The 19,228-nt window shown below is 43.8% G+C and overlaps 1 protein-coding gene across 2 annotated transcripts in view; it reads left to right on the top strand.

Annotated features, from left to right (window-relative positions):
• COL4A6 (collagen type IV alpha 6 chain) overlaps positions 1–19,228 on the top strand; it is a 200,248-nt gene that overhangs the window by 145,099 nt on the left and 35,921 nt on the right. For both annotated transcript variants that reach the window (XM_050965151.1, XM_050965152.1), the window contains exons 11-22: positions 313–348; positions 662–703; positions 2,234–2,326; positions 4,078–4,131; positions 6,880–6,939; positions 9,437–9,481; positions 10,811–10,864; positions 11,839–11,908; positions 13,813–13,923; positions 15,079–15,228; positions 18,038–18,127; positions 18,353–18,513. In XM_050965151.1, coding sequence (XP_050821108.1) covers positions 313–348; positions 662–703; positions 2,234–2,326; positions 4,078–4,131; positions 6,880–6,939; positions 9,437–9,481; positions 10,811–10,864; positions 11,839–11,908; positions 13,813–13,923; positions 15,079–15,228; positions 18,038–18,127; positions 18,353–18,513 — 966 coding nt within the window. The remainder of the gene's footprint in view (positions 1–312; positions 349–661; positions 704–2,233; positions 2,327–4,077; positions 4,132–6,879; positions 6,940–9,436; positions 9,482–10,810; positions 10,865–11,838; positions 11,909–13,812; positions 13,924–15,078; positions 15,229–18,037; positions 18,128–18,352; positions 18,514–19,228) is intronic.

Raw genomic sequence — 19,228 nt, 5'->3', positions numbered from 1 at the left:
CCCCGGCTTGAAGTGGTTTCCATCATATACAGGATTTATAGTTTGGTTCAGTGGCTCTATACAGATTGTTCCAGCACCCCTTTTTGGAGCTGTAGTTTTCTTCAGATTGTTCATTTTAATTTATAACAATGACAACGTGCCTTCCTGGCCACCTAAAACCATTGAAGGTCAAAGCCCACTGATGTCAATGGGTCGTGGGTCATCCTCAACTGAGCAGCACCCCAAAATTATGTTGAACACCCAGACTTTTTTACATAGTTTCATCCAAGTTTAAATTAAAATAAATAAAATCATTATCTTGTTCATGTTTAGGGGCCACCGGGTACAGTGGGGCCACAAGGACCAAAAGTGAGTACCTTCCCTTCATGTCTTCTTTTCATACCTGAGTACTAAAGAGAGAAACTCCAGGTTTTTTGAGGGAGTTTATTGTTTTTTATCATTGTTTCTTTTTTCATCCACTTAAATGTAAATATTTTATACCCTTGGATGAAAGATGCTAACCCAGGCCAGGATCTAGCAAAGTATTTATGCATGTCATTAAGTCCCACTGAAGTCATATGCTTGAGTGCTTTGCTGAATTGTCACCCTAAGTGCTAATTTGTCATTATCGTCATCATCATCTTCTTCCTTTATTCGTTAATTCTTACTGTTTTTTCCTCAGGGTAATATGGGATTAGGTTTCCAAGGAGAGAAAGGTGAAAAGGTAAGTGGAACTGATTCTGATCTGTAGAGAACTACGAAAATAGTTATCCATAGCCCTACACGTGCCCACTAGAAATCTCCCCTTCAGACATGAGTCCTCAGCTCTGGCATTGAGAAGTTCACTAGGTGTTATTTGGCCCTGTGTTGGTAGTTCTCACAGAGGGGATAAACACACAGGAGGTGACCTCTCAAGAAGAATTTCTACTAGGACACTTACTACCATGTTCAAGAATTCAACCCAGATATATTTAGAAGACAAAATGGAATCCAGATAGGAGGAGAGCTAAGATTGCAAAGGGAGTGGGACTAGTGTTTGGGAAGCATTCCTGCAGCTGGAAAGGCAGTGGTGGATAGAGAGAAGAATGAGAGAAAATTCTTCAGTGCTCTGATCCTGCATGATGCTGAGCATCTCCTGCAAGGAAGGACTCCACTGAGAAATGATGGCCCTCAGCACCTGTCAGATCCTTATCCTTCGTTCCTTTCCATTTCTTAGCTCTCCTGTTAATTTAAACCTATTTAGCTTGGTGAATATAATGGGTCATATTTTGGACTGACATGAACTCTGTACAGGCCCATTGTCCGTGGTGGGATTTACCTGGCGTGCACACAAGTGCAGATCTAGACCCGCTAGAGCAGGAGTCGGCAACCTTTCAGAAGTGGTGTGCCGAATCTTCATTTATTCACTCTAATTTAAAGCTTCGCATGCTGGTAATACATTTTAATGTGTTTAGAAGGTCTCTTTCTATAAGTCTATAATATATAACAAAGCTATTGTTGTATATAAAGTAAATAAGAGTTTTAAAATGTTTAAGAAGCTTCATTTAAAATTAAATTAAAATGCAGAGCCCAGCAGGCTGGTGGCCAGGACCCGGGCAATGTGAGTGCCACTGAAAATCAGCTCATGTGCCACCTTCGGCATGCATGCCCTAGGTTGCCTACTCCTGCACTAGAGCCTCGCAGGGTTGGATTTTTCAAAAGTGACCGCATTGACCTGACTCTGCTCCCATTCTGGCCAGTGGTAAAATCCCTATTTACCTCAATGGGACCAGAGTCAGGCCAACATTAAGTGCTCTTGAAAATCCCACTCTGCCCAGTTGTTGGGAAGTGCGGAGAGTGATTACGTGATTGGGCTTTTTCCTGCACTTCTGGAAATGACTTCTCCTCACATCATCTGATGTTTTGTGTTTGTTACATCCCCAATCTTTCTAGTTGCCTTGCCTTTCCGTCTTTCATTTTCATCTTCTCTGTATCTGGCTTCAGGTCTTTCCTGTGTATTATTCAGTTTGTTCGATAACTAACCTTTCTTTTTCTTACATGCTTTTTGCTTCATGTTACTTTAATACAATGCATTTTATTCTTGTTAATTTGCAGTCTGACCTTTTGGCTTTCATGGCTAAACTCCCACATCAGCCTTAGTACCTTATATTGTGCATGCAAGGCCTGAGTTGAGTGGCTTTCAGTGACTCATGGGCCACTCACCTTAGGTCTAAGATGTTCTGCTTACATTAATATCTTCCCCAATTGTCCGCAGGGAGATGTTGGGCCAACTGGCCCTGCAGGTCCCCCACCATCCACTGGGATACTGGAGTTCATGGGATTTCCAAAAGGGAAACCAGGAGTAAAGGTTTGTAAACACAACTCTACTGGAAACAATGCTGAATTTTTCCTTTCCTTGATGCTAAGGCTGAGTGAAGCAGCTAGACAATCCCGGGGCTATTCAGATCCTGCATGGATTGGTTCCCGAAGGTGTTCGCAGACTGAACCTTGTGACTTGGTTTGTGAGAGGATAAGAAATGAACTAGTCTCTGCAGGTTCACTTAGAGGGTCAAAATAGGGCAGCGAGGGGTGAACATTTCCCTCTTCTTACCCACACACATGGGTTTTCTCTCTCACTTCAGTCATCTCCAACCTCAGCAAGCCTTGGGGACTCCTGAAGAAAGATTCTTCAAACAGAAATAATTCTCGGTGTAAAGGAATACCTCTGCATCAAAACAAGTAGCAGCCCATTTTCCAAACACTGGGCCTGATCTGATGCTCATTAAAGTGAATGGAGATACTCCCAGTGACTTCACTGGACAAGGGTGCAGACCCAGCTTTGGCAATATTTGTAGCATCTTTTTCAATAATTGGCTACATTTGCTCAGAGTTGAGATATGTTGTACGAAATATACTATTCAACTTCTGTTCCCTTGGGAAAGGCAAAGATTAGCAACTTGTCTTGCCTTCCTGTGATTGTTTTGGATTGTAAAACATGGGTTGTTTGCCTGACGTAAAAATGAAATTTGGTGATTATATCTCTTTTTGTTTGTTTGTTTAAAGCCACCTGTTACACAGTCCAAGCTAGCTGTGCGGTATGTTTCTGCAGCTCTATGAATGATTAACTGAGCTAGGATCTAGTTTTGCAGGTGAAGAGGGACTGGTCAATACATTTCTGCACTACTTTCTAAAGTGACTTAAGTCTTTTTGAACTGAAATCTCCTGACACTTGGTTCTGGTCATTATGGTGGATGAGAGAATCCAAGCCTCACAGAAAGAGGAATCTTAAGCCTACCTAAGTTCTAAATCTTAAAAAACGAATGCACAAAATTAAGAGCTGTAGCTCATTTCTGCTGGATCTGTGAACTGTGAAACCGCATTAACCCAAGCAGGAAACCTAATCCTCTTAGAAAAATAAATAAGGAAGAGTGAAGCTGTAGCTCCATTTTTGACCAACGTGCAGCATAACAACAACAAAAATCAGATTCATGTGCTTGATTGTACTATCCCAGACAATTACTGAGATATATATTTAGCTCATCAGTATTTCTACAAATATAATAAGGATCTGGGATAAATCCTGCAGTCCTTACTCCAGCTAAACTTCCAAGGACTGAGTGAGGGCTGCAGTTTTTGGGCCCTAGATAGTCTCATTTGGGGCCTCATTCTGATCTCACTTCTAACTGTATGTCAGGAGAAACTCCCTGTAGCCGGTGTGAGCTGGCTGGGGTGAGCTCAGACCCAGGCCTTCCTGTTGGATTTCTCTGCCTCACCGTTGGTTGTGTGATGGTAAGCATAATTGTGAAGATGTATATTTGTAAGGCTTGGTCCTGCCCAAGCTGATCACCTCACAGGAGATGCTGTGCACACTCAACTGCTATCAACTTCTATGATAAATGAGGGTGCTGAGCACTTTGCAGAGTTGGCCGCTGGGCTTGGAGTTTTCCTTCCAGCTATGGGCCTTCCATCTTATGAAATCATCTGACTGAGGGGATGAGGGTGTAGTGGGTGACTGTGGAATGTCCATCACAATGTGCACTTTCAGCGAGCAGGACAAGCTTCTTTTTTTCACCTCATCCCTTTTATGACTCACAGTGTCTGTCCTTTCCTTGTTGGCAGGGTGAGCCAGGCCCTAAAGGATTCCCTGGGAGTAAAGGATTACCTGGCCCTCTGGTAAGGCTGATTTTTAAAAAATGTTCAATGTTAATAGGTGCTAGGTGCCTCGGTGCATTTGAAAATCCCACTGATTGCTAATTTGTACCTATAGGCCCCTCCAAGCCTTTGAAAATCTGGTTGTAAGGCCTGTGGGTTTTGTCCCTCGAGTAGAAATGTATCTGGGGATATTGAGACAGTGGTGCTGCTGTGCAACGGCTGTTACAGTCACTGAAATGCTTTAATTTCGTACACTGGAGCTGCAGTTTATAGAGGCTCTGAAGATAAAGTCATCACAGCCCTTCATGTGGCCACTAGATGGCACCATCTCTTAACATTCCTTTGCTGTCACAATACACTAAAAACGCTATTTTCCTGTAATGCTACTTAAACATAGCTTTTCTTTATTTAGCTTTAAAGTTACAATGCACTGAGCTTTAATACTCAGTAACTCCATGCTGTGTAACAGCCCCCCGTCATGTGTGAGGAATAACAACAGCTTTCCTCTTTATCAGGAGGTTGGGAGGTTGTTTTCCCCAACCTCAGCCTTTTGTACACACAGTATCTTTAGTAAAATTGAAGGGACAAATATTTTGTGAAGCTTCTGAAGCATAGAGTAAATTGTTTACAAACCTCTTCAATATATATATATCGATAGAGCGGTATGTAAAGACAATTTGTACTTCCGGCATCTGATATTCTAAACACAGGGTTTTTTTATTAGGCTTCTTAAACACAGGGCTTAAATTCAGCTGAAGCCATCCAGAGCAGAGCTCTGGTAAATATTTTCAAACCCATGGGAGCCTCAATGCACCCCGTGGGGCAGAAGCCCCAAGAACACCTGCCCCACAACTGTTGCCTGGAAGGGTGTGGAGGGCTCCAGGAAATAATCTCTGAGAATTTAAGCCCTGCTTGGACATATTCCATTCCTCTAGTTAAGGGAAAGTTTGTGTGTGTACCTTGAGTAGTCCTGTCTGAATCAATGGGACTGCTCCTGTGTGTAAAGTAATGCATGTGCAAAAGTGTGTGCAGGATTGAAGCCTGAGAAGTTCTTAGTCACTGCAGCTCTCACTGAAATCAAGGCTTGCCACATCCCTGGATTTGATCCCTGTTGTTTTTTTGTTGCTGGGGTGGGGGGAGGAAGAGAAGGGGAGTCCTTAAAGCTGTTTTCAAATGTTGAATGTGAAACTGCTGTGTCATTCCCTTTTACACTGTGAAAGGACAAAGGGGCTGTCTGACTCCTGCACCGAACTATTGTTTGTCAAATTTTAATGAGCTTTTTACAGCTAAGAAATAGATTTGAATCTTCTTTTTAATGGCGAGTGTGATACTGAATTGCAGTCAGAAGATTCTGCTGTTATAGTTTATAGAGTTGGGTTTTTTCTATTGGGAGGCAGCATAGTCCAATGCATAGTTTGCTAGATTGGGAGTTTGGAAACAAATTCAGTTCTCAATTTTGCCACTAATTTGTGTGACATTGTGATCTTTAAATTCTCTATACCTTAGTCTCCTCATCTGTAATTAGAGTTAATGATATTTACCAGGTTCCTAAAGTGCGTTGAGATTCACTAAAGTAGAAGTGCTGTGTGAATGTCAAGTCAGATGTTATGATTCATTAAGTTATTGTATTGCTGTAACTTCTGTTCGTGGAATTATTGATGCAGTATCACTGCAAACTTCTTCTCCTTGACTAAGTCAGTGGGCAGCATTTAACATGGCACTCAGATGATTGCTAATGATCTCTCCTGGCACAGGACCCAGGGCATAGAAGATGCACCATGGACTCACAGTGCTTCCATTGTCCCTTAAGGTTATAAGTAGGACTGGTCTGAAAAACTTCAACAGAACAGTTCTCCATCAGAGAATGCAGTTTTGTTGAAATGCTTCATGGAATTGTGTTGATTTGTCTGAAATTCCATGCGGGGGGAGGGAGAGAGAGTTCTGACAATCTCAAAACATCCTGCTTGGACAGTTAAAAAACTAAATTAAGTCATTTTTTGGAACTTTCTTTTGCAGAGAAATTTTGACATTTTTAGGTTTTGTTCCTAAATGGAAAAAAAAAATCCAATTTCATGATATCTAAATCCTCGTGTGGCACGGCGCTGAGCCAGCCCTCTGGTCCCTGCAGCTCTAATTAATTACTTCAGAGCAAACCTCATTAAGAAGAGCTAATTGACAGGCCGAAGAGAACTAAGAGACTAATTAGACCAGGAGGCAGATAATACAAAAGGCATAGGAAGGAAGTAGGATGGGAGGAAGCAGATAGAAAGTGGGGGAGAGAGAGATTACTCTTCCTTGCTTACCTCTGGAGCTGAGGGCTCCCTAGGTCAATAGGTTTAAGACTGTCTAGTGTACATAAGTGGGGGAAAACTATTGTAAATAAACTGCATGGGGTGTTTTACCAGAAAAAGGTCTCTGAGCTGTTTGTGGACTTGAGAAGAGGCAGGAGCGAGCAGGGCCCTACTACGTCTTCACAAAATGGAATTTCTGTTTTTCCATCTAGGTCTTATTATAAGGGAAAGGGGCCCAGGTGGCAACAGGAAAACGCATGACTCCGTTGCAACCAGGGTGCTTGCACATACTGCCAGCTATCTGTGAGGAAGAGTTTTCTCTGGGACTAGAAGGCCCAGTAGAGTGTCAACCCAACCTCGCTTTTCTTGTGTATGTTTGTAGAGAGTTAATACACTCACCTCACCTTGGGGGCCGCGTGGCATTTGTCTCCAGATAGATCTGGGAGTTAACATATGTGACTTTGGCTTTTTCCCACAGGGCATTGGGGGTATCGGAGAAAAAGGAGAAAAGGGGATCCCTGGCTTACCAGGTGGCAGGGTAGGTAACTTTACTGTGGCTTAAATCCCTGTTCTTGACAAGAGATGTACAGATTAGAATGTTCAACTTGTTTGTAAAGTGTCTTTATTTGTATTATCATAGTGCTGTGGAGTCCTAGTCATGGACCAGGCCCCTGCTGTGCTAGGCACTGTGCAAACACAGAACAAAAAGATGGTACCTGCCCCAAAGAGCTTACAATCTAAGTGTCAGACACAAGACAACAGATGGGTACAGACAGATAGGTTGAGGAGTTCAAGGAAACGGTGAGACAATATTGGTCAGTCTAATAAGCAGTGGTCGCCAACAGCCTAACCATTGTCAAGTTTTTCCACAAGTGTCACACAGCAAAGGAGAATTTTGAGGAGGGATTTGGAGGAGGATGGTGAGGAAGGTATTGTGGATGTTATGAGGTGCACTTCCCAAACATGGGAGAGAGCATGAAGGTGCTTGTTTGAAAACATAACAGATGAACAATGGAGGCTGGTGACACAGGCTGATCAGAGACAAGACTGGACATCTAGACAGCAAATGAGAGATGGTTGGTATGGTAGGGATAGGCTGTGAAGGGCCTTGGAGGTGACAAGTAGCTTATGCTAGATTCAGTAAAGAAGGTGAGGCGATAGAGGGATGCAAAGAGAATGATAGCATGGCCCAGGTGACAGGCTGGGAAAATTATCTTTGCAGCAGCATTCCAAATAAACATGGCCAGATACTGCTACTTGGCCATTCTTATTCTATAGTCCCACCTGTTTTCAACTCATTGCAAACCCCATTCCCCTACTTTGCTTATCTGCTCATTTATACTTCCAAATGCACATTCAGCTTGACTCTTGAGAACGTGCTCAGTCCTCACAAATTCCATCACCAGAGCTTTCATCCATGCTGTAGTCATCTGGGACTCTAACTACAGCAGTCTCCTCCTCGGCCTTACAAATGACTGGCCTTTGAGATCAATTCACAAGCAGAAGAAAAGGGCAACCGATATTCACAACGAACAGCTCTGTGAACTCCAGTGCTGAGCACCTCCTGTGGGGTTTTGTATCTTCAGTTTCAATGGAAGTTAGTCAGAGTTGAGAGGACTCTGCTGGCAGGATAAGGCCCTTGGGGGTTCCTTTTCTCATCTGGGCAAGTTTGAGTGCCTTTGCTCCATAGATGTGACCACAACAGTAGCTCCAAACATAAGAAATGTCATGAGAAAGAAAAATCCATATGCCCCCTTTCTCTTTGATTTTAAATTTTAACATTCCCACATTCCTATTTTCTCCAGTATCCATTGTTTTTCTTCTCCTAAGAACATAAGCACCAAACACACTGTATATTTGGAGTCCCTCTCATACAGAACTAGCCTTCTTTTGTGCAGGCATTGATATTTGAACCTGCAGTTTAGGTCACTTGGATTTGCACCCTCCCATGGATTTAAAAACTGGCTAACTGATAGGTCTCAAAATCTAATCTCCGCATATTAGTCTGTGTTGGAGATGTGGTTAGCCCCCCAACAAAGTCACAAACGTAATGCTTCCAGAGTAGCAAGAGTCCAGACTAATAAATTCCAGCAAACAAAAGGTGGTTCTGCCCTTTTAGGGCTTCTGTTCAGCCTGCTCTCTGGGCCCTGTTTCCAGCCCCTTTCAGGGTTACCTTTAAGAGTCTTTCTGGCGCTGGTATAGAGCACTTGGCCCCAGGCTGGTTCCCCTGGTGTACCATTCTCAGACCCTGGCTCAGAGCCTTGCACAAGAGCCTGTCCTTTCCCCACGGCTCCTCTCTACATGATCCTCCTTACTCCCACCCCCTCAGGCTGGGAAGCAGCTAATTAATTATGGCATAGGTGTGGCTGGCCTTCTCTCCCCTTAAAGGGGCCAGTCACCTGTGACCGTGTCCCTTAGTCTGAGAAGTGCTGTTGGTTTGAAAATATATATACCAAAACACGGTACCTGCCAAGAGTACCTGCCCACTCCCAGTCATGTGACAGTCACACAGCCATCCTTCAAACTACCATGACTGCAGAGATGTGCTTTTCACATACAACATGAAGACCAAAAGGATTCTGCTGCTCTTTGTCCTTCAAAAGTTTGAAATTATTTTTCAAGATAAAAATAACCCATCTCTTAGTTTTACAATGTGAAACTCGACACCAAGTTTTCAGTAAGTTGAGGAACCAGGACTGATTTTGTTTATAAGCACTTCAACTGTGCTAAATATGACACTGGTTACACAAGATGAGACAACTTTTGGCCTTTATACTATTGAATTCTTCCAAAAATGGTTTTTGGTACTCAAGTTATTTAGGGTGAAATCCTGACCCTATTAAAGCCAATGGTAGTTTTACCATTGACTTCAGTGGGGCCAGAGTTTCACCTTTAGATGTTAAGTTTTTAGGAGCAGGATTCATATAGTTGTTTCTGATTGTACAGTACTTAGCATAATGGGACCTAAACCTCGATGTGACTTTTGAGTATGAAAGAAAATTAAAGATTAAATAACACATATTTTGCTGTTTTAGGGATTTCTGGGATTGGATGGATCTGATGGGATTCCAGGAAGAAAGGTATCAGGCTTGTTTAATTTTGGAAATACTTTTAACGTCTTGAGAAGTCAACTGAGTGCCTAAGGTCTTCTCATATTATCCCATCTCCTGTCCTCCTTAATGGGCTCCTCGTCAATGTCCCAGAAGGACATTGAGAGTTGACCAGAAGAATGTCTGAAAACCAATGTAAGATTTTTCTCTCCCTAACCATTTCCTCCACCAGAGGCTTAGAAAGTAACCACCACCGAGATTTGAAACTGTACACTCTCTCCCAGTGTAACCAATGCTCTTACTTTTCAGGGCCGTCTGTCACATAGTGTCCTGTACACTGGTACAAATGATCAGTGTATTAAGTATCTGAAAGACTGTGAAGGCCCTTGCACCCTCAGTTGTACCAGTGCAATGTGGTCACAGAACAGCAATCAGAGCCATTTTTCACCAGCTTATGTGTAGGCACTGAACACTCTAACATGTTGGCAAATCCTTGAGGGGCAGGGCAGGTGTAGGTTGGGTCCTCACTGCTTTCTGGTCTAGCCCTGTTTTCATAGATACTGTGTGTGAGAGTATTTCCCAGTATACTTTAAAGTGAATGGTCATGAGATAGAATTGAGTCTTGAGCAGCGGGATTCTGAACAGTGCTGTTTATGAGCTGGTCTGTGGCTATCCAGGAATTCAGGATCACAGTCTGGAATAGAACCCAACAGATGTCTCTCTATGAGAATTCCCTTTAAATGCAGCCACAGCTCAGCTTATGACACTGGAGCAGTTTTGATAGTCATTCCAGTAGAGGGCAGTAGTGCACTTGCACACTAGTCAGTGCATCATAAGGCAAAAGGGAATTTTGGTGGCTCTGTATCAGCAGCAGAGTCCTCTGAACCATACACAGTATTACAACACACTACTGGGAAATGATTAGTCAGTGAGATAAGACTTACTTGGTTTAGTGCAGGTGACTTGGGGGAGAAGAGGAGGCAGGAGAGAGAAATTACATACTGTGCACAGTTTGCCGAATGCCCTCTCCCTCACCAACAGTCTCAGAAATTCTGTCAGAGCCTGAGGATGACATCCTGATTTTCCCTACTTCAAGTTCCACCCCATCACCGTCCCCACCCTTCTAGCTGAGTAGGCCAAGAAAAGTGTCTTTTGGAACCCCAATATGTTGCTCAGTAAGAAGGCGTTGAGACAATGCCGCTGCAGATTTTTTCTTCCTATGGGCCAATCTTACTGCTCCTGCAGACCTCCTGTAGGACAAGTGACTGGACTAAGATTCAAACACAGGTATTGGAGAGCACTAAGACGAGGCCTCCTTCTTGTTTCATAAGCTAATGTTGTTGTGCGTTTGTTTTATAGGGTCAGTTTGGTTTCCCAGGTTTTCCTGGGCTGGATGGAGTGCAAGGAATGAAGGTAACTTCTCCGAAGTGCTGCTCCTATTACAAAATTTGTCATTACTCCAATCAAATCTCTTTCTTACTTCTGTATCATTGTGATGTTTTCTTTAATGTCAGTTCTCCCTCTGCTTCATTGTCAGGGTAACTAAATTGGTGGTTATGGTTTTCTGGTGAACCCTCATATATTTTAAGTGAGTTGTCATGATACTACTATGCTTTATGTGTGATAGCTGCATGCTTCCTCGCTGGAAAGAAATGGGAGTACAGTCCCTTCTATATCCTTCAATCTACCCCAGTGAATCTTGGCTATAAAAGGACTAGAGATACTGGTCTACTCTCAGATGACTATTGCTGGAAGAGACAACAAAACAACATTTCATCAGCAGCCACCATCAGGGCACTAGTGATGAGATGCAGGGTGACATTACCAACTCTTGTTTATTTTAGTTGGGTGAAGTCAGGTGTGGCTGGAGGCTGGCATGCCTCACAAAGCTCAAGTTACTGAACTTCAGGGCTGAAGGGCCTGTAGATAACAACAGTTATGGGTGCTTTAGACATGCATGTATTAATAGTAACTCACCTGGGCTTTTACCAAGGGATTGTACAGAATGGGGTGAGCAGAGATGATGAACCTGATATTGGTCCATATGTTGGTTTGATAAATGATGTTTTGTGAACATGGTACAAGGATGCCAGTGCTCTCTCCTGAGCTTGCAAAATGCAGGCAGGTAAGAGATAAAAGTACCTTTCCATGGACAACCGTTAGTTTCATCATACAAGTGGTGTATAAGTCATGAATGCAGAGATCATTAGGAAGAACAGAAGAGCAAAGGGAATAATTCATTAAAACAAGGAATCCTTATAACATCAAGGAACTACTATTAACTTTGCCACCAAGGCAGATCCCTGCATAGTAACAGGCACTCCTTTTTCCCTGCTTTCTGGTCTTTAAAGAACTTGAAAACAATATGAATCTGTTTAAATTTACAGGGTGAATTAGGTGAAATGGGTCCTCCAGGCCCTCTTATTTCTCTTGATGGAGAAGACAGACTGGTCTCAGGTAACTCTTTAGATTTTGTTTTGCAAAGTAATTTTAAATGCACCTATTTTAATCCACTCTACTTCCTTATTTTTTTATGTTAATACAAATTTTCTTATCAACTCACCAGTGCTGTTCAGTAGGCCGAATTCATCCCTGTTGTAATTACATTGACTTAGTGGCATAACTACAGGGATAAATTTGGCCCAGTGTGTTCAGCTTCAGAGATTGCTGTATATCTGCAACTCTCCCAATTAAATGCAATGCTGTCTGAATACAGGTGGAGTGATATGTTTAGCGCAGGGGTCGGCAACCTACGGCACACGTGCCAAAATGGCACGTGAGCCGATTCTGAGCGGCACGCAGCTGCCTGCCGCAGTCCCGGCCCCCAGCCCCACTGAGCCCCTGCACCCACCGCTCTCCCCTGCGGGGGCAGGAGGCAGAAGCTTGGTTCTGTGGCAGCCAAGCTTCCCCCCTCCCCTGCTTCTTCCCCCAGCATAGTGCTTTCCTGCCCCATCCCCTCTCCGTCCCTGAGCCAATCAGTTGATGGCCCCTGCGAGGGGGAAGGGGAAGTGCAGGCAGCTCCCTGCAGGATGCAGAGAGGTAAGGATGGAGCTTGGGGAGGGGGTGGAACAGGGCACACCCTTTCCAGCCCCCTGCCCTGAGCCGCTCCCATGAGCCGAGCACCCCAGCCCTCAGCCCTGACCCCCCACACACACTCAGCATTCTGCCCTGCACGCCCCTCTGCTCTGACCCCCCACACACACGGCATTCTGCCCTGCACCCCCCATAACCCCCAGCCCTGACCCTCCACACACACTCAGCCTTCTTCCCTGCACCCCCATACCCCCCAGCCCTGTGCCCTGACCCCCCCACACACTCAGCATTCTGCCCTGCAGCCCCCATACTCCCAGCCCTCTGCTCTGACCCCACACACCCCCTCAGCATTCTGCCCTTCACCTCCCATACCCCCCAGCCCTCTGCCCTGACCCTTGAACCCCCCCCACGCCCAGCCTTCTGCCCTGATCCCTGAAGCCCCCTCCCCCAGCCCTCTGCCCTGAAGCCCCTCCCCCAGCCCTCTGCCCTGACCCCTGGACCCACCCCCCAGGTCTGGGGTCCCGGCTGCAGGCTCTGCTCTGCCTGCTGCCGGCCTAGGTGAACAGAACCCCAGGCTGGCAGTGAGCTGAGCAAGCTGGCGGTGTAAGTTCAGCATTTTAATTTAATTTTAAATGAAGCTTCTTAAACATTTTGAAAATCTTGTTTACTTTACATACAATAGATTAATTATATAATATAAACTTACAGAAAGAGACCTTCTAAAAACTTTAAAATATATTACCAGCACGCGAAACCTTAAATTAGAGTGAATAAATGAAGACTCGGGACACCACTTCTGAAAGGTTGCCGACCCCTGGTTTAACGCATCAGTGATTGACTGTGTTAGCATGGTCCTGTTTATCTGGAGCCCAGAAAAATATATACCACCCCTAGGCTTATTTCAGTGTAGCAATGCTATTAAGAGAAAACGCCACCTTTTCTCTCTTGCAAATAAATAAGTTGAATGCCTCTTTAGTATTCTCACTCACTCACTGTTGCTGGATATTACTGAGAAGAATAATGTAGTAAATTCCAGGACTGAATTAGGCATGGGTGAAAACAACATCTGCAGCTCCATTGGTGTGCACAGAAATTACACAGGCTAGCTTCTGCATATAGTTCTGTGGGGCATGAGATGATCACCAGTTGGGGCAGGGAGAAATTTCTGCCTGTGTTATTGCATTAGGTGAATAAGTACATTAAAAAGCGACCTGCACCTTTTGCTAGCACAGATCAATGGCCAATGTGGGAGACGGGAGCATATTACATGGACTCTTTCTGCAGGGTCATTCTTAAGTTTTTCTACTTTTAATATTTTTGTCCAATAGGTGTGCCAGGAGATCCCGGAACTCCAGGGACTCCAGGCCCTCGAGGAGATGAAGGGATTGCCGGTTCACCAGGCCTTCCTGGCACTCCAGGTCTCTCAGCTCTTGTTCAAGGTAAAACATCTGCTAATATGAGTTCCAAGTAAGCTGTTAGCATGCTGTTTGTCCACGTTTGTAGCTGTCTTTGCTTGTGTATAGACACAATTAATTTAGCACCTGTTGATTCACTTATTAATGGAGATGCTAAATCCCCACTTCAGGCACTGCAGCATGCGTAACTTCACTTAAGCAGCCTTGGCGATACACTCTGCCAAGCACAATAGCTAGAATATTGTAACCTGTGGGAGGAATAGTATTTTATGTGAAAACAACTTAATTCAGAGATAGAGACAGAAAAGCTGTGAGAACCAATATCTAGCCTGTCTCTCATTTGCCATGCAAGACACACAGCGTTTAATTCGATGCCCTGGGAAGTCATTGATTTTAACTTAAGTGAGAGCAGACTCAAGGCCATAGCAATTAGGGCATATCTCAGTGCATTTGCTCTGAATATGCAACCCAGCTGTGTTCGTGGCCTTTCTGTGTTTGTGAGTTCCCTGGCAAATGAGTTTGCTGGCGGTTTTGTTCACAGAAACAGAGAACTCAAAGTAAATATTAGAAAATCTCTTTAAAATGACTTCTGAGTATAAGTACTCACCCTGGAAACCCAAAGCTAAGAGATGGATGAGCTAGTCGTGGTACAGAAACAATCTGGTGTGTCCAGTTAAAATTAATCAATGTAACCTGAATTTCACACATTGAACACTTGCCCTCAAACGATCTACAGACTGAGAATTATTTGTCAAATTATTTTGCTTACTGGACAATTTGCAAATAGGAAAAAAAGTCTATATTTGTCAAATTATCCCCTATACATTATTCACTCAGTAACAGTAATATAGCTTTTATATTGTGCTTCACATTTTCAGAATATATCACTAGCTTGCTTAATTATTTACGCTCACTAACCAAAGTGACTTAACTAAGGCTCTGCACTAATGCAGTATTTTCACTGGCCTACACAGCTGCCGTTTATAATAGTAAAAAAGGTGTAACTCTCAAAGATGGCTGTTGTTAAGTCTTCTCTTTATGTGCAATGATAAGACTTCCTGCATGAACATAATATCAGCCCAATGTGCAATGGTAATCTTCATAAAATGAAAAATATCTGGATCCACATGCTGCTGGAGAGTTGGCTAACTACATAGTATATGCCTATGTTTTCTTTAGGGCCACCAGGTCCCATGGGATTTCCAGGTATTCCAGGTACTACTGGTGAACCAGGAGACCAAGGGAGAGCAACAATTGGATTACCAGGCACTCCAGGAATAACTGGTTTACCGGGTATGCCAGGACCTCCAGGACTGCCTGGTCCATCACGTATGTAATTTTCTTAGACGTGCTTTTGTATGGGATTAAAATATAAACAAACAAAATAATCTTTTGGTGTGCTCTCTCTCTCTTGTTTACCACTGAAGAATATGCATCTGTCTATATTAAGTACTTATATGGCCCTTCATGAGCGCTGTATGTGGGTGCCTCACAATCTGTACTGTATTTATCCTCATAACACCCTGAGAGGTAGGGAAGTCCTATTATGCCCATTTTACAGGTGAGGAACTGAGACAGAGGGACTAAGTAACTTGCCCGAGGTCATGCTAGAAGTCTGTGCCAGAGCAAAGAGTTGAATCTAGGATTCCCAAATCCTAGGCTAGTGCCCTACTCTCTGGCCAGAGAAACAGAAGAAGCAGGGTGTCAAACCTGAGGCCTCATACGTGCAAGGCAGGTACTCTAGCACTAAGCTACATGCCTCAGTTACATGAAGAGCACATACTCTAGCATTGATCTACATCCCCCATGGACATTAAAATGCCAGCTCTATCTACACAGTTGGATTATTTCATTGACTAATGGGCAATCATCAGACTAGCCAGGATGGCCAGGGTTGGTGTCCCTAGCCTCTGTTTGCCAGAAGCTGGGAATGGGTGACAGGGGTGGATCATTTGATGATTACCTGTTCTGTTCATTCCCTCTGAAGCACCTGGCACTGGCCACTGTTGGAAGACAGGATACTGGTTTAGATGGACCTTTGGTCTGACCCAGTAGGGCTGCTCTTATGGTCTTATTTTTTATGTAGTGATCTCCAGAAAGGATAAAGCATGAAAACCTAGTTATTTGAATGTTGCCAGCAAATGTTGGGTTGCTACACAACAAATCAATTATAAAAACTGTAATGAAGTTACGTTCATCAGCTGTCTCTTATTAAGATGACATTTCAGGCATTTCTCGTTTTTCCCCATGACATCATGGGCAGAGATGGTATCCCTAGCCTCTGTTTGCCAGACGCTGGGAATGGACAACAGGGGATGGATCACTTGATGATTACCTGTTCTGTTCATTCCCTCTGAAGCACCTGGCATTGGCCACTGTCAGAAGACAGGATACTGGGCTAGATGGACCTTTGGTCTTACCCAGCATGGCCATTCTTATGTTCTCATGAGAATTGCTCAGGTGAGTAAGTATTCTGGGTAAGGATTGTCAGATAGGACACAAAGTATAAAGATGCATCTTTTAGATTTAAGGATGCTGGCCTTTTATCTGTACTTTATTGCTGCCTTGCTTGGTATAACAACATACAGTCTGATTCATTTTGCTTAGAAAAAGAGTGATAAATGAAAAGGGGTTAATTCTGTATCATCCTTGCATTCTAGAACACTGCCTTGTATGCTGGGTAAGGAATTTGGTGTTTTGTGCTGATGACCTGCCTTCCTCTTGATAAAGCTGAACTTTCAGGACATGAGGCTGACTTGAATAATCCAGCCAATGAAAATGTGATGGGTATTATGTTGTCCCTTAGTCTGTTGACATGGTATTGTCAGACAGTATTAAGTCAATGGGGAGGCACAACCACTCCCTTATCAATAGTTGACTCAGTCGAATACATAGAATTAGGCCCTTTCACTGCTGCTAAGAAGTTCATACCTTTTTGCAGCAGTTTTGTTTCATTTGTTTGAATGGAAGATTGGAAAGGTGTGTGCTGTACAGTACAGGTAGTATCTTGGAGCTAATGGCCGCTTTAAAATGGCTTTACTGGATCTCCTTAAAGCCAGGCCTGCCAATCACTTAATGTCAGAAGCGGAAGTGTTTTCTTCTAAAACCAAGTTTATGTGGAAAGGATTTTAAGGGCAATATTTTTAAATCAATTTTCCCCTCTCTTTTCACTTTAACTCAAGTTCCATTGTCTTCCCCTGCATGCAGATCAGTGTAGGGAATACTCCTGCAGTGGTGGAGGGGAATTAGTGGGGAGGGAGCAGATTGTTTTCATCTCTAACTTCAGTAAGCCAATTTGCCTTTCAGTCTTAGTTATTTTAAAATAAACTCCTGGTCCCAGCACACTGGCAAAGTAACCGGGAGAGAGGCTGGGGAACTCTGCCGGGGACAGGCAGTTGCGGGGAGGTGTGGGTGGTTACAGTCCTTCACACGCGCAGCAGAACCATTGTACAAACACCAGGTAACCCTGATAGCTCCTGTTCCCATAGCCCTCAAGAGCAAAATGGCAGTGGAACTGCATAGTCAGAGATCCATTGATTTGCCCCCATTTCAACCTCTCTCCCCATCTCCTTAAAAACCCTGTGCATTGGGGTGCAGGGAGTCCCCGCAAAGTATGGCTTCCCAGGACACATAGGATACAGCCCCCTCTGTAAGGTCCCAGCATCCTGCCTCCTCGGTACAGTGAAACCTCAGTTCTACAGCATCAGGTCCCAATGTGGAAATGGAGGCTGAGGAAGGCAAGGTTTGACCTGAATAATTTTCACTTCTCTCTAGAACCTCTCAGTTTCATCCTGGTTTGGTCTTGTGCCAGTTGTTTAGTTTTTGAAATAAGAAGCGTACCTGGCAGACCAAGAGAAAAGGAAAACTCCAGAATATTAATACTCTGGGCTTCTTCTGCTGGTCTCTGTGGTACCCTACCAAGCCAAAACAAACTTAACATGGACAACATTATGGTACTGGGCCAAATTCTGTTCTTCATGGAACTGAAATCAGTGCAGTCGCATCCACTTATACCAGGACTCAGTATGACTCCAGGCCATCTGCCCAAAATAGCTGCTATTGTGGCTGGCTAGTGGAGCTGAATGAAATTTAGACTTCCCATGCCTTTGCTGATATCCTTTCTTCTCTGTGTTTCTAGCTGAAGAAATCCTCAGTGGAGAACCTGGGGAACCAGGAAGACCTGGACAACGGGGGACACCAGGAGTTTTGGGACTAAAGGGGACCAAAGGTGAAATTTATCATAACTTTCCTACCTTGCCGCTTTCATCGTCATTGAAACCTGTGCAAAATAGTGTGAAATGCTACCCAGCCAGAATGGCTTTACCCTCACTTTGCTCATTTTGTACTCACCAACGAGACCAAATGCAAAGGAGTGTGGGGAGGTTCAGGCAATGGAGATCCAATTATCTGTTTCCACAGTGTCAACAAAAACTCTTTTTACTTTGTTTTCCAGGGGATCCAGGTGATTGTGCTTGTGATGGAGGAGCCACTACAGCTGGACCTAAAGGTGCACCAGGCCCTCTGGGTCCACCAGGAAGTCCTGGTGAACCTGGGTTTAAGGGTTCCAGTGGAGATCCAGGCACTGTGGGTGCACAAGGGCCGCAAGGGCCTCCAGTAAGTCAGGATAGGATTTCTTCAGTCTCTGCCAGTTAAAGGAAAAAGTGTTATTCTCGTGCCATTGGCCAAAATTGTCTAAATTGAAACCTGAAGGATTTTTTAAAAAAAATTATTGTTTCTGCTTGGTTGGATAAGAAAGCAAAAAACAATTTGTAGGAATAAGGTGTTAGAGAGAGAAGGTGAGTGAGGTAATCTCTTTTATTGAACCACCTTCTGTTCGTCAGAGCTCTCTATGTAAGCTCAAAAGCTTGTCTCTCTGCCCAACTGAAGGTGGTTCAATTAAAGATTACCTCTCCCACCTTGTCTCTCTCTTATAGTGTGCCTAGAACAATACTGCGTGCAGCAATGCACGGTAGTGATTCTGAGAACTTGTTAGAGTGGAGACATTTAGTCACCATAACTCGAAATAGCTCTAGTCAAGCGTGAAGTAATGAGTACTGGGTTATGGGCTCTCTCTGGGCCAGAGGTTGGTTTGGAAATGGGAAATGCATTTGGATGAAGAAAAGATAAGAGAGTAAAATGGTGAGCGCTTTGCCTGTTGGTAGCAGTAACAGTAAATGCTCCTCTCTGTAGTTCTTTCCTAGCTGCTGCTGTAATGCCATTTTAAAGTTGATCTTTTATTTATAAAAAAGAAGAGTGAGATTTTCAAAGTGCTGAGCATAGGCCAGCTGTGAGGACTTTTGAAAATCCCTCTCTAAATGTTTGAGACTAG

This window comes from Gopherus flavomarginatus, chromosome 8 (assembly GCF_025201925.1).
Source record: "Gopherus flavomarginatus isolate rGopFla2 chromosome 8, rGopFla2.mat.asm, whole genome shotgun sequence".
Taxonomy (NCBI): Eukaryota; Metazoa; Chordata; order Testudines; family Testudinidae; genus Gopherus; species Gopherus flavomarginatus.
Note: the sequence above shows the minus strand (reverse complement) of the source record. Positions and strands in the feature narration are given on the sequence as shown.